The sequence below is a fragment of the Sinocyclocheilus grahami genome, unplaced genomic scaffold (genome assembly GCF_001515645.1).
Source record: "Sinocyclocheilus grahami isolate Dianchi unplaced genomic scaffold, SAMN03320097.WGS_v1.1 scaffold574.1, whole genome shotgun sequence".
NCBI classification, from domain to species: Eukaryota; Metazoa; Chordata; class Actinopteri; order Cypriniformes; family Cyprinidae; genus Sinocyclocheilus; species Sinocyclocheilus grahami.
In genome coordinates this window covers 589,569-605,558 of record NW_015505753.1, presented here as the reverse complement: position 1 = coordinate 605,558, position 15,990 = coordinate 589,569, and the positions used below count along the sequence as shown (strand labels likewise).

The 15,990-nt window shown below is 37.8% G+C and overlaps 1 protein-coding gene across 1 annotated transcript in view; it reads left to right on the top strand.

Annotated features, from left to right (window-relative positions):
- LOC107556591 (centrosomal protein of 112 kDa-like) overlaps nt 1-15,990 on the top strand; it is a 182,007-nt gene that overhangs the window by 8,659 nt on the left and 157,358 nt on the right. Inside the window, exons 5-6 of the mRNA XM_016239723.1 lie at nt 15,414-15,501; nt 15,887-15,888. Of these exons, the coding sequence (XP_016095209.1) occupies nt 15,414-15,501; nt 15,887-15,888 (90 nt within the window). The remainder of the gene's footprint in view (nt 1-15,413; nt 15,502-15,886; nt 15,889-15,990) is intronic.

Genomic DNA, 15,990 nt, shown 5'->3' with positions numbered 1-15,990 from the left:
TTTTTTTTCCCCGACGACAACGAGACGATAACGAACTAAAGCTCTACTTGAATGACAAAAAACTATGATGTAAATCTATTGACGTTTCGTCAACGAATAAAAACAAGATGAAAATGTTAGGGAGGGACGATTTGGGAAGAGATTCATTCAGAACGAATCTGCTGCGTGGTTCGGAGGTTAGATGCGTACATATGAACTGGCGGGACATAAGCTAACATACACAAGGGATAGGCGATACCTCTTATTTTATTTTCGATGCGACGTCGATACCGATACCGATGCCTCTAAACTAAACTGATCTTTTAAATTATTAAAAGAATATAATCAGTAATGATATTCACTTATTTATCACATATTAGATTTTAAAGCCATGTTTTTAACATTTCATAGGCCTTTTTTGTTTACACTCTCAGAAATAAAATATACTATAATTGTACTTTAGCCCTTTACTGGAGCAGTAACCTCAAAGGTACAACTATACCCTTAAAAGTGAGCATATTAGTACCAGTATGCATGCTTTAAGGGTAGATAAGTTACAAAGGTGCACCTTTGAGGATACCTCATGAGAAATAACCATGGCGTTACGTAAGTACTAAAATGTATTGTTATTATTATTATTACCATGGTAAATTTGTGGTTACTGCAGTTTTAGTACAAATACTGTGGTAAACTGTGGTTACTGTAATAAAACCATGGTTAATTCTTGTGAAAGGCTGCCTGGCTGTTGTACCCCTAAAGCTGAAACTTTAGCATTTTTTTTCTGACAGATTTATTAACCGCAATTACAGAACATAACACAATCCATTTGAACTTTTAACAACCAGTTTAAATAAATTTACTTGCACAAACTAGCCAATTTAAAATAAATATTACATGTACACAAAAGTTTGGGGTCAATAAGTTTATTTTAAGTCTCATGCTCACCAAGGCTGCACTTATTTGAAAAAAAAAAAGTAAAACAGTAAAAGCAGCTACTAAAATAACTATTTTCTATTTTAATATATTTTAAAATGTAATTTAAAATGTATCTGTGATCAAAGATGAAGTTTCAGCATCATTACTCCAGTCTTCAGTGTCACACGATCCTTCAGAAATCATTCTAATATAATTTGTTGTTAAAGAAACATTTATTATTATTACTGCTTCATATTTGTGTGGAAACCATGATGCATTTTTCAGAATTAATTTTATATATAGTAACAATGTTGTGTAGGCTAATGTATGTTAAGTTAATGTGGCAATGGTTTCTTAAGATCTACTTATGCTTCTGATACTATTAAACACAGCCCTATTTAAACAAGCACTGTGAGCCATGCGTCAGCAGCGAACGCTCTCTGTGATTGATTTGTTCTGTCTTTCAGCATTTACGTGTGTTCCGATGAGCAGGAGAAATGGTTCTATCCAACACAATCATTTGCTAATATACTTAGAAGCTTTTTTTATGCACCGAATTTCTTGATAAATAAATAAAATTAATGGTTAAAAAATGCACTTTGGAATCGATATTTTTATGTGAGGATCGATCCTTTCAATACAACATAGTATCGATACTTAAGGATCGATCCGCCCATCCCTAACATGCACTTACTGCACGTCGCATAAAATGTTCAAAAATGTCAATATGTGGGAGTAAGAGAAGAGCAGACATATGGATCTGACGACGCAAGAGAGAACTAATTTCAGTCCGGTTTTCTGAGCGCAGACACTGAAGCATACACACACAGAAAGTGCATCTCACAGCGCGCGAGTAGCCTACTCTCTCGCATCGCATGAATGGAGAATTACACACAAAATGATGTTGAATTCATATGCTGAGACATAACGAGACTCTGGGATATCAGCTGAGACATGACGTGACTCTGGACGATCAGCTGGGACGTGACGTGACTGGGCGATCATCTGTGATGTGACGAGACTCTGGAGGATCAGCTGTGACGACTTGATTCTGGAATGGTAGTTGTGATATGACGGGGCGTTGTTGTGGCCGCCATTTTGCGAACAGGCTCTGCTGTCGCCGCCATTATGTGAGTGCGCTCCGGTGCATCCGCCATTTCAGTCACAGATGCGGTGTCGCGTTCCTCCTCTGTGACTCCCACAGTAAATAACGAGCCAACGGACAGCAAAGCAAAGTCCATAAAATCACTTAAAGACGAACGGGGACCCTCACGGATTAGTTGCGATTTGAGCTGCTGGTTAATGCCCTCACACAAAAAAAATCGATGAACACACAGTCAGGCAAATCAGAATAATTAGCGACCTTTAAATTCTCTTGAATATAGCTCTCGAGCAATCGTTTGCCCTGCTCAAGAGCTAATAGCGGTATTGCCGTGTTCATACCTGGCCAGAGTCCTTTAGAAAAGTCACTGGATTCTTGTGAGGCCGAGTATTCTGTTACGGGGCGAATGAGACGAGAGACGTGTGGATCCATCTGCAAAGCTTTATTCAAAGGCGTGGTCATAAAACAGGCATGGGTCGACAACAACAACAGGTATGGTTCAGGCAAGACGAAAGAGTAATCCAAAGATAGTCATGAGTCAGTTGACAGCGAACGTTATCTAGAGGGCTTGACAAGAGTGGTAATCCGATAACACAAGCAATAGTCCAGGCGAGGTGCAAACACAGTCCGAAACAGCAAGGCAAAGGTTAAATCCAAGATCGGCTATAAACTTCAGGGCAGGCAGAGATCAGACAAGACGAGATAACAGGCAAGGATCAAGACATGGCAAAACAGACTATGAACAAGACTAAACTAGACTCGGGAACTTGGAATGGCTCTGTAAAGTAGCTATCGCTGACAGTTATAAACGACCTTGAACAGTGTTTAGGGCCTCGTATTTAAAGTGTGTGTGATTGGTTGCAGGTGAGTGCGTAATCAGTGCAATGGAACATGGGAAATGTAGCCCAGGGTGATGTGTGACAGTTTGTGTGGTGTGAGTGTCTATATAATCAGAAGGTGACCTCTGGTGGCGAGCAGATGGAAGGTCACAGACGGGATTCATGACAATTACATTTTTACACAGTGTAGGCTGTACTTTATACACGTCGTTTATCAGTATGTATACCTTCTCTGTCTATTGAAAATAAATTTAATCACCTAATTTATGCGAAGACTACAAGTGTCTTTGCTTTATGCACATTAGAAATAATGTATAGTAAGAGTAGTAATCAACAAAAAATCAAATAATAATGAAATAGTTATTATACTATGTGCAGGTTTTAAATTATGCTTTGTTACCGATGTATAGGAACAGAGCGACGTTTTTCAGGATGTTTTTTTTTTTTTTTTTAGACTTTTTGCAGCAACAATCTTTAAATTAAAATAAAGCAATCCTACTGAGTAAGAAAATTGACTAAGTTATGAAGTAATATTTGTGTTTCATACTGTAGGTCGTCTAAAACAAGCATTACAGATATAGAGAGATCCTGATCTCTGAGTACAAGGAGCATGTAAAAGCTGTTTTTTTCTGTTGTTTTGTCATGTCGCTCTTGGTGTGAATAAGCCTTTAACCTCAACTATGCAAGACAAAATCATTGGGAGAGACACATGCTTGTGTTTATAGCCACACAAGTGAATGTTTAGCAATGCCAGGCCTGTGTTTTTCTGCAATTTCAAGTCATGAGTCAAAGAGTCCATTGACCCTCACGGCTGAAGATTAAACTGCTTCTTCTGAAATTAGAGATCTTTCATTTGAAGCAGTCAGCAGATAGAGGAAGTCCATCTGCTTGAAAGCCTGGACTTGTGCTTCAGTGCTTAAATTTGGAGAAGACCATTAAAGGCATTTAGATCACAGACTCAAGTCCTGCTGGAGAAAATTGCAGCCGTGTCTTTTATGTGTCGCACTCATTTAGATCAGATTAAAGCTTTGAGCTTGCGGCTCTTCTCTGATGTGGCTGTGTTTGCTTTCAGTCAGTCAGGTGATGATATAACCGTTCTTCTGCTTTTTTTCCCCCCTTTGCTTTTTCTTTTTGTCTTTAATTTGTTGCTATTGAACATTGTTTGAAGTTTTACTGAGTTGACTATATATTACATTTAAAACACAAGGTGCTGTTGTTTTTTTGTTTATTTTGTTAAGAAATTGGACCTGCTTCTTCAAGCTACAGAGTTTGATTTTGTGTGCTTTTCATACACTTTAATACTTTATTTCGGCATGTATATGAACATTTCAGATGACTGATGTGAAATGAATATGCTAAATTGGGTGAATGTTACAAAAACAAAACAAAGGTATTTTCTTTAAAAAAATGCCCGATATAGGACAGTTAAGCTTTTTTTTACATTTTCTTTTAATGACAATGAGCACATTATCCCCATATTCTCAGTAGCCTGCTATAAACCCCCCCTCATTCTCTTTGCTGTAATTTGGGGAAGGAAAAAAATTGTAAAGTACATCTATAAATGTGCATCAAGGTTGATAATTGTTATTTTGAACGTAAATTATAAGGATAAAAAACACCTGCAAACAAGGTGATTTTTCTATGATGTGACAGTAAGTATAATTACTAAGATTTCTTTTTCTTTTTTTTCTCATATTACATGAAGTAGGTTGTGAAATATCTTTTATGGCCATGAAAGTAATGACACTGAGTGGTTCAGGCCGTTCCATATTTGTCCACCTGATGGCGATCTTCACTTAACTTTGGCTCCCCAAGCATATGCCAGTTTAGAGAGGCTTAAACACGGTGAATGTTCAGACATGCATTTGTTGTGCTTGGCTTGTGTGTAACAGATCTGAGAGCAGTGAGACATGCTGATGAGTGCTTAGTGCCGCAACAGGGTTTTTTAAATTTATTTTTTTACTTGTATTCATATAGGGCTTTATGCCATACAGATTGTGTCAAAGCAGCTTTACAGTAATAAATAGGAAAATAGTGTTTCAATAATGCAACCAAAATTGAGATTTTGCTCTAAAAAGAGGACAATAGTAAACGTTTTTCAGGTAAAGTCAGTTCATTGTTGACTCAGTTCAACAATAATAATAATAATAATAATAATAAAAATCAAGTGTAACCAACTAAGCAAGCCCAAAGTCCAAAAGGAACATCTCCAAAAAAATAAAATAAAATAAAATTAATAGATCACCAGAATTCCTCAAATTGTTGTCCTAACAAGTCAACCACATTTGTTTGAACAAAGAATTTTGGTCACACTTTAAAATAAAGTCAAATTCTCGCCATTAACAAACCATTAACTATGACTTTTGCCTTAATAAACTGCTAATTTACTGCTTATTAATAGTCAGTAAGGTAGTTGTTAAGTTTAGGTATTGGGTAGGATTAGTGATGTAGAACATGGTCATGCAGAATATGTGCTTTATAAGTACTAATAAACAGCCAATTTGTTATTAGTAGGCATGCTAATGTAACTAGTTAATAGTGAGAATTTGTTCCTATACTGAAGTGTTACCAGAATTTTGAATTGAACAATATTGCTAAAATGTTAAGCATATGGTTTCACAGCATGCATTGCAGCATGAAGGTTGTTTTTTCCCCAACAACTTATGTTGTTGTTTTGTTATTGGTGTTCATTTGTTGTGCTGTAATTTTAAAGACTCATCTTTCTAAATTTGCCGATTATCACCTTTCTTGAGGTTTGTGTGTCAAGTGCCGAAGTCAGTGATTTTATTGGCTCAATGAGACGTCTTACATTCAGTAAATTAATATATTTGAATTGACAAAACGAAGTAGTATTACTTGAAACAATTTTCTAATGCAGTTGAGAATCTAAAAATGTGAATGCATCAGGAACACTTTGTAGTTTTTATTTTTTATTTTATTTATTTTTTTCCCCAGTGTATAAAACACAGCAGCAGCATACAAATAATTACTGAAAGCACTGCCCTGGCAACCAGTTACAAAACCAGTGCTGTGTGCTCACGTTTACCATTGTTTTGCAAATATCCATAGTCATTTCAATAGAAAGTTGCACAACCGAGAATTTTGCATGAGGGCGAAAGATTTTCTCACACAGATTTTGCATCGGATTCACTGGGTCATGTCAGTTCACCACGTTGACCAACAAAACAGCTACTTGGTTTGAATGTGACTTCTGTGTGAGCTAGGCTTGCAGCGATAGACGGTGCTGACGGTGATACACCGGTTACGACACTTGCCCACCGCGTCACCGACCCCCACTGTCGTTTAGATTTTTTATAGTAATAAAAATAATTTAGTTCAGTAAAAGAACAGAAACTACAATTAAAAACTGAACGCGGCTGCTCAATGCAGTTGAACGACAATCGCATCACAGATCAGATTTCATTTCTCCAGTGAGGAGAGTGAGTCGAGCTGACTGACAAGAAGAGTGAGGTGAGACGGACAAGACGATCGCAGATGATTTAGTTTTGAAACTAAATGCAAAAGCGCCTGTTTGGCAATATTTTGGATTTTGAAAAGCCTGTTGACTTGCCGTTTATCTAAGGTGATTTTGGAAGTTATTATGTAATTGGTTCCACATTGTTTGCCGATGTTTACTTTATTTAAACTTTGTGTCATTTATTTATTTTATTTGACATCAAGGTGTATGCCGTGCCTCCAAGCTTTCTTACTCATTCTATGTTTCTTATTTATTTGGTTATATATTATACATGTTTACTTGTTTCCAGTTTTGTGCATTTAAACTTTATGTAAGTTATTTGTTATATTATATTAGGCATAGCCTGCCCTATAATTTGGTGTATTTTTATTTGTTTTGTTAATAAAAGTTCTATGTTTTATATATACGCTAAAGTGAGTTTGACGTTGTATTTTGTTGTTGCATTCAAGCAATTGACGCCTAATTGCCGCTAATTCGCTAATTTTTAAAAGCGAAGGAAAGCGAAGAAAATAGTGAAAATTCAAACAAACTAAAAACGAACAATTGATTTACTCCGAATTGCCACTATTTTAAAGTGAAAGTAAAATGTGCACACCGCTTTTACAAGCTATTTAAAAGCGAAAGAAAGCGAGGAAAAGAGGGAACGCCCCTGCCCCCACGGTGATACCGGTATTACCGATGTTGTCACATGACGATTAACCGGTGGGAAAATGAGCTGTGTTTTATATATCACTACACTACTGACATTAGACAATGGGCCTTTTTTAACAATTTTTTTCTAATGTGACCACACCTTTACTGACCACCCAGAACTTGCTAGCAACAGCCTAGTAATGCTTTTACAACTAATCAGTACACATGCATAGCAACACCATAGCATCCACTCAGAATGCCCTAACAATGCTTAGCAACACCCTTGTAGCCACTGAGATGTTTTTCGTGTTGATCATTTAAAGTCATAGTTGCCATAGTTTCCTCATGTGAACCTTCTCATCTGTCTGTCTGGGTTTTATGTGTTCAACGGAAACATTAGCCAGAGTCTCCAACCATTGCCAAATGTGACAGCGGCAGCAGCGACGGCTGTAAGAGACATCAGATGTGTTCCTGAGTCCAAGGTTTGAGTTAAGTACACATGAATGCTTTGGCCTTGTGTGTTTAAGTGGTGTGGATGAGGACGTGTCCCTGAGGCCGAGGCCGTTCTGAGCAGCTGCAGGTCAGGACACGGGGGCTTTAATCGGGCCGCGGGGCAGCAGCACCTCCACGATCTGCCCCCACAGCTCTTTGATCCCACACTCTCATCAGATTTAATTATCCCCATCCACCTGTTAACGGCCAGGCGCCAATCACAATGGCTGGCCCTCATCTGACAGCTCAAAGGGAAGGTAGACTGTGTGTGTGTAGTAGTATGCAAGCAGTCCAGCAGATTTTGCTGAAGTGCCCTTTTAGATCTGTTCTTTGATGTAGTGTGCAGACATAGAGCTCTCTCTCTCTCTCTCTCTATATATATATATATATGTGTGCTTATATATTGTTTCTTTTTAGCCCCCATCTGGTTGGCATGCTGCACTACAGCTCATGCCAATGGTTGCATCCCAGTTTACATTTGTACTCTACTGAATCGCAGTATGTTGAGGATAGTATGTCAGATGACTGGAGGATGTACATGTAACAACGTTCGTAGGTCGGGAAGAAGGAGGCGGGAACCGGCGAACATTCAAACAAAACTTTAATAATAAAATAAACACAAAAAATAGCGTGACAGCCCCTCGCGGACGACTGTCGCGCACGAACAGAACCAAAACCCAAAATAAAGTCCAGGCCTGGTCCTCTCTCCTCCAACACTGTCGTCACTCCTCTTTTTATCCTTCTGGAGCTCCTAGTGGCGCAGGTGTCGCGCATTAGCATTTACTCCACCGGCCTCGCTCCGTTCTCACGGCTCTCGGCCCCACCCCTCTCGTCACAGAACTGTTTCCTTAAGGCAGCATTCCACTAGCCAATTTCTCAACTGATTTATAGTTGTAAGATTCGTTTACGGTACATTCACATAGGGCATTGAAGTCAACGCTTAGCGGAGGGAGCTGACGCAAAGCTTGGTGCTGACGCGATCATCATAGTCACAATAGCCAATCGCATTACTTTTCTGGCTACACGAGACTAGGCTGATGTCTGCGTTGGTGCTTGAAAAGTTGAAAATTTTTCAACTTCTGCCCCGAGCAACGCCAGTGGTGTGACGCAACAGATCCACTATTCAGTTTGGCAACGCATGACGTCACCCATTTAAAGTAATTCAGAAGTTTTAACGCCAACGCCCCGTGTGAATGCTTCATTATATAGTTGTTACAAACTGCTGTCTCTCCGTGAGCAACTTGTAACAGCAACAGCGCTGCGAAGGTAATGCTTTTGTTTACTGAAACTTACAACATGCTGCAGCCAGACTCTCATGGCCTTGGGCAGTGTTGTGCACTCTTCAGAATTGAATTGAGTTTTAAATATTTAAATTCGTGAAATTAAATTAAGGTGAAACAGTGCAAAATTTTATTTGAATTTAAAGTACAATTAAAATTCATAGAAATACATATAACTGCAGTAAGTGTAATTTTTTTACGGAAAGGTATGTTTGTTAAAGTGGCATGATAGCCTGTTTTGAAAGTTTGGTTTGGGTCCCCCCCCCCTCTTCAGACAGACAGATACATGATTTAATTTATGTTTGATTGGTATATATTTATTCATACTTTATAATAATTGTCATGCAAATTTCATTTTGTTGAAGAACATTGCATTTCCCTAAATGCCATTACCTGTGTTAAATTCCTTTAAATTGCAGTTTAGCAATTCCTCTTATTGTCAGTTCAATCCAGTGCCTTCTGGCCAATTCAGTTTATATTGGTGACTTGTGAATTGAGAGACTTTTTGTTGGTCACACTTCTTTGGTCACTCGCTATTAACAAACCATTAACTATGACTTTTGCCTCAATAAACTCCTAATTTGCTGCTTATTAATAGTTAGTAAGGTAGTTGTTAAGTTTATTTGGTAGGATTAGGGATGTAGAATATGGTCATGCAGAATATGTGCTTTATAAATAATAATAATCAGCCAAAATGTTAATGATAGGCATGCTAATAAGCAACTAGTTAATAGTGAGAATCGTTTCCTATACTAAAGTGTTACTTTTTTTCTCTACTGAATATATTCTATATATTGAGCTCTGAAGGTCATATACATCCATGGGAAGGAAAGGTGAATTGCATAATAATTCAGTTAATTACAGATTTTTGCCTGGTGCGTTTGTTCTTATTTCTGTTAGCTTCGTGTGAGAGGAAATGTGCTGAAAAATAAGAATGGAATTTAAGATTATCAATTGGTATAGTAATGCTTATACACAAATGGCATTTGCACACTTCAAGATTTTGACACATTAGTGTGTAAGTACTGCTGTATTGTTTTATTGCACACTTCATTGCTATAAGCATATAAATAATTGTAGGCCGTGTATTTATCTGTGTGATTGACAGCAAAATAAAAACACTGCAGTGCTTTTAAAACTGCTTTCTGATGTGTATTTTAGGCTAGAGCTTAATAGTAAGTCCAAACGAAACCACAGAAAAAAGAAAATAGAAAAAAAGAGGGTTTATGTGTCTCCAAATACTTGTCAAGACTTTCATATAGTCATCACATCCTCCCTCTCTTCATCATTTGACTAACGGGGGATTAGTTTAATTAGTTGAGATTTGCGTTAAGCATTCATAATTAGCTCGAGAACACGTTCTTAATTTGCCCATGAAACAAATGTGTCATGGCTGTCGAAATCAGCGACATCTAGTCAGACGAGTTTCAGGCTTTGAAGTTGTCGTTGGTGGCCTCAGCGTAGCTGATCAAACTGGAATTATCTGGGCAAAGAAAGAGATCACAAATATCAGTGAACTGGAAATGATATACTGTATAATATATGCCCCCAACTGGCATGAGTGTGTGTCAAGTCTGCTGGGAACTACAAAGTACTAGAAACCATGGACCATGTGTTTTAGATGTGTTAAAGAAAGATGATGCAATTATTTCCATCGTGTGTAAAAAAAATATGCTTTTTTATGCTTCCCTGTGTAGCAAATTAGCTCAAAAGGGAAATGTATATAAATAATTACAATTAATTATGATTAATTACAATTATTTATATGAACTGCCTGTAGTAACTGTAGCAGAATTAAATTGCCGTCAACTAATCTGTTTGTCCAGCGAACATTCATTGTAATTTCATATCAAATCTAAGAAAGGATATTTTCTTGGCTGCAGAAAAGAACTTTCCTACAGTACTAATGCATTAAAGCATGTAGCTAGATCGGATCGTAAAAGGGACATTATTCACAAGTGGTGGCAGAATCAGAGACTCATGTAATTTGTGCACAAGAGTTTTATTAACTAAACACTAACACAAATTAGTCTAACAAACCAACAAACAAACAAACATACACTCACACGTACATACAAAAGGGAGTTGAAGTGGATTAATGGAACCATTAGAGAAACCAGGAAGTGCAGTTATGGAACATAAGTCAGCTAACCACACCTGAGTAGAAACCATCAGCGCCGTTTTACAACGGAATCTACAGCTTATACTAAACCTCTGTTCTTTTAGTTAAATGTACGATACTTGCATTGCCTTGGTCGTTGAACGAGTGTCTGGATGCAGTCTCGGATGAAAGTCTTGATGGTTTTAAGGTTTGGTGGTGTTGGAGTTGAGATCACGTTCTTCCAAGTTTGAAGCGTGATGAACTCCAAAGATGTTATTCTTCTGACTCGGTGGTGATTGGGAGAGTTTTCTCCCAGATGAAGGTGATGAGAGAAGAGCGCAGAGCTCAAGAGACATCAGCTGAAATCCGAAGATCTTTGGAGAAGCCAAAAAGACGAGGCTCGCAGCCTGGCACAAACTTAGGGGTTCCAGTAGAGTTCTAGCCCAGTATCCCCATCTTCTCAGAATCTAAAAGAAGCAAGACAGTGAGGCATCACTGATGTGAGGCCTTTTAAGTTCTGTCGAGGTCACACCTCTCGGGGGTCAAAGAGCCAATGGTGACTTGCACTTTTGGAGGGAAAGTTTATGACTCTTTGTCTTAGAGCATAGCATTTTGCATATGTTATTCGATTGGGTGTTGATGCAAAAGCTACTAAAAATTCTTAGAACACTAATATGTTGCATAGGTATAAGCATATAATATACACTTTCAATTAGATCATCCGAAGACGAATTCATAGAGACCAAACATGGTATAGGTAAGGTTACATGAATGAGTGGTTCTATCATAAGCATGCATAAAACAGCATACAATACAAAAGACAATATACAAGAATAGTAATAATATACACAAACACCTGAAGGATGTGTGTGTTCATTCAAAGAAAAGTTTTTCTATGAATTAATTAGAGAAGAGTCCATTTTTATGGGCATCATGTTTTTCCTATGGGTGAAAGGTAGTGAGAGGGAGAACTCTCGACGTGCCATTACTTCGTAAAATGTATCTGGTCTGGCTGAGGTGTCCTGTTTGCCATGGTAACCAGTGGCCTGGGGTCGTTCACAGACATCCTGGCACCCAGTATGGTTATTGGGTGAGGGGTCTGTGATTATTTGTTAATCTAATGAATAATTTATTTGTTAAATTTAATAGGGCTGGGACAATAAATCGATGCATCGCTATTCGTGAATCCATTCTGAGATTTTCAGAATGCATCGTGATTCTCTCTCGAATCGATTCTGAGCTTAGTTTTTAACAGCAGATTGCGCTCTAGGCTAGTTTTTAACCGCACACTCAAATGCTCACGAGGAAGAGCGCTTGTGCGTTCGGCTGAGTAATGTAAGTGGATAAATGTACTTGCACATCAGCTTTTATGCTTTTATGATGCAAGATTAATGTAAACACAGCCCACTGTGATCATTCTTGTAATTCACTTTAACCTTTTCAAACTTTATGAATGATTATTTTAGGTTCAAATGGTGCGTGTGTAAGGAACTGGAAGCAAGCAGAATACGGCTATTTCTAAAGCACACAGTGCCATCTACTGTTAAAAACTAAGCTCAGAATCAATTTAAGAGAGAATCGCGATGCCTTCGGAAAATCTCAGAATCAATGCAGAAATATTTCTCGATTCGTGATGCATCGATTTATTGTCCCAGCCCTAAAATCTAATAAACAATTGTGTGTCTGATTGGTCCAAACACTACACCTGCATGCCTGTGAATCCTGCATCCTAATGGAGACCAAGGCAAAAAGGAAAAGACTGATGCATCTAGATTGTTGTGCATGTGGATTTTGAAAGATTTGTGTAGGTACTTGTATGATCTAGTGCACATGTGTCAAACTCAAGGCCCTTGTGCCTATTCCGGCCCGCCACATCATTTTATGTGGCCCCCGAGAGCATATGATTGTCTTAAAATAAAAATCTATGCAGCTTGATATCGTAAATTATGAAAGTGCGTACCAATACCACAAGTTTCTGTTTCTATTTGGCATTCTATTTATACGCAGAAATTGACTTTGGTGTGCATATGATACGCAATGGTTAGGATTAGGAGTGTGGGGTTTTTCTGTTGATGAGGACTGCGTGGAAGGCTCAAAGGAATAAAGCGGACCTCATCTAGTGCTCGGGCACCACCGTAAAAACACGATATTCTCCTTTCATTTAACGAATAACATTTTTTTTCGATTGCAGCTTTCAGACACGACTTCTCGTTTTAATAGTTAGTTTGAGACTGTTTCTATGGAGTTATTTTAATGACAAATGTCCAGAGGCATATTGCCTATGCGAGAGTGCATCAAATGTGCGAGTGCAAATCTCTCTGCAGGGCTCGCAAAATCGCTAGCCCGACGTCCCGAGGCTATTGTGTTTTCCAGTCGGGCTACCAAAATGTATCACCATGATGTCATTAAATAAATATAAGTGCTGTATGTTTCAAGTCCAAACGCGTTGCGGATGTCTTTATTTGAATGTATCTGAAACCTGTATCTGAACTGTAAATCATGTAATTTTATGGCTCAGTACTGTATGTTTCCACAGACATTGTCCAACCCCACCCATACTGTGTTCATTTTACTTGTGCAGCTCTTAAAATGGGTCATAAATTGCCTTACATTTATTTTTTAAAATTCTGCAGATACCCTGTAAACAGTGAAATAAATTCCTTCCTTCATATTTGTTGATATTTGTGTATTAAAAATATTTTTGATTGACATTTAAACTCCTGTGTGATTTTCTATATATATATATTTTTTTAAAAGGTCTTTTTTTATTTGGACTAGTTAAATACATTTTTAGGCTACCAAAATCTGAAGAGTACCTGCCCGAAGGGCGACCAGGGATTTTGAAATTTTGCGAGCCCTGCTCTGCTCGCAGGTGGATTCCCATTCATTCACTCTCACAGAAAACGGACGCGCTCTCTATCTGTCAGACATTACATGTGTGCACTTAAAAATCTTCTCTCCCGAGTTTAATAAACGCAACCTGGAGTGTGGGCATCCACCGGCAGAAAATTGGCGCATATATGCCAACGAATGTAAATCAGTAGCCTATTTACATAGCATAACAATAGTAATAAATGTATCTGTTTCGCACATGTCCCGCATTGTCCCGTAAAATCACATCTAACGTCCTGCAAAAGCCAGGTGGTCACCCTAGCGTAGAGTAGTAAAATAACAATTACTCATTTAAATCAGTAAATTTTAACGAAAACAATACATTATAAAAATGAAGTAAATCAGTAGCCTATTTACATAGCATAACAATAGTAATAAATGTATCTGTTTCGCACATGTCCCGCATTGTCCCGTAAAATCACATCTAACGTCCTGCAAAAGCCAGGTGGTCACCCTAGCGTAGAGTAGTAAAATAACTTACTAATTTAAATCAGTAAATTTTAACGAAAACAATACATTATAAAAATGAAAAGAACCAGGTTTTTTGCGATCAGATCAACCGGTAAAGTCCTGGAAAGTCTAAGAATCCAGTAAACGAATGCATTCAAACAGTAAGTTCAAAACAGCGCTAATGCAGAGAAAACACGGCCTATTTCATCAGATATGGCGGAGATAATAGTACTCGCATACAGATGTCAGTAAAAAAAAATCAGCAAGCTATTTAGCTTAAAAGCACGAGTGTTTTATACTGGATGCTGGCTGAAGGTGTTTTAGTTTACGCAGTGGTGGTTTAGTAAATCTGGATCAGTCAGGTCAAGATAGCTCGTTTAGTGGTCTTTTGGCATCCCCCTGTGTTCCTGTTTGGTATCGCAGATTGACTTGTGCAATGCTGTAAACTACTAAATGCAATGTAGAAATGTTCATTTTCTGTGAAGCTGCTTCGCAATAGTGTATCATGAAAAGTGCTATACCAATAACGTGAATTGAATTGCAAACAATTAATGAATTTATTTATTTATTGTGGCACTATATACATTTATTGCAGATTATGAAAATTAAAAAGTACTTTTTTAGTACTTTAGTTTGTATTTATTCATTTTTGGGTGGGGGAGTGGGGTTAAGTACCACCACTTCTTTTTTTCTACTACAAGCATTGATTGCATATCATATGCACACCAAACACGTGCGTATCATATGCACGTCAAAGTAAATTTCTGCATATAAATTGCATGCCAAATAGAAACAGAAAATTGTGCTATTGATACATATTTTCATGAGACCGGACTCATGCCATATCTGTCACACGTTCTTAGCAGCTCGCAATTATTTGTTGTGCCATAAATGTAACAAAAAAAGTTTTTAACAAAGTTAATGTAATGACTTGTGTTTTGATGATACTTGTCTTTATTATTTACTTTGATTTATAGAGTAATTTGGCTTTCTTAACTTGATAAATTAAAAGGATTTATGTTAAAATAACAGAGCAATTACATAAATTACATCTCTGCAAATGCATGCAATATTTGTAACTTAAATAAGTAATAATAACATTAAGAGACAATATGTTAGTAACATTTGTACAGTCTTACAGTTACAACCGGCCCTTTGATGGCATCCATAATGTTGAAGTGGCTCTCAGTGAAAAGGAGTTTGACACCCCTGATCTAGTGTAAGGGAGCTAAAAGTTTTTTCTCTTCCACAGGAAGAGGAATTTGTTCAATGATAAGTCACCAACCAGACCCCTGTCCTCAAGTCCCATCAAACGCGATATCAAGGATGATGTCAAGATGGTAAGACATTTACATTTACATTTTGTCATTTTGCAGACGCTTTTATCCAAAGCGACTTACAATTGGGGAATACATAAAGTGATTCTTCTTAAAGAGACAAACAGACACAGGAAGTGCTTGTAATACCAAGTTTTAGGCATTGTTCAAATAAGTACAAGCTAGAAAGGGAAGGAATAAATAAAGAGAAAGACAAAGTTTTTTTTTTTTTTTATTAATTTAAGATGAAGTCAAGTAGCATTGAAAGAGATGTTTTCAGCTGTCGCTTGAAAATTGTCAGGGATTCAGCATTCCGGATAGGGGTGGGAAGATCATTCCACCAGCCAGGAATGGTGAACGAGAATGTTCTGGAAAGTGATTTTGAGCCTCTCTGTGATGGTGCCACGAGGCGTTGCTCGCTAGCGGATCTCAGAGTTCTGGAGGGGATGTAGATTCGTAGTAGTGAGTGGAAGTAGGCGGGTGCTGAGCCTGTGACTTTTCTATATGCAGGCA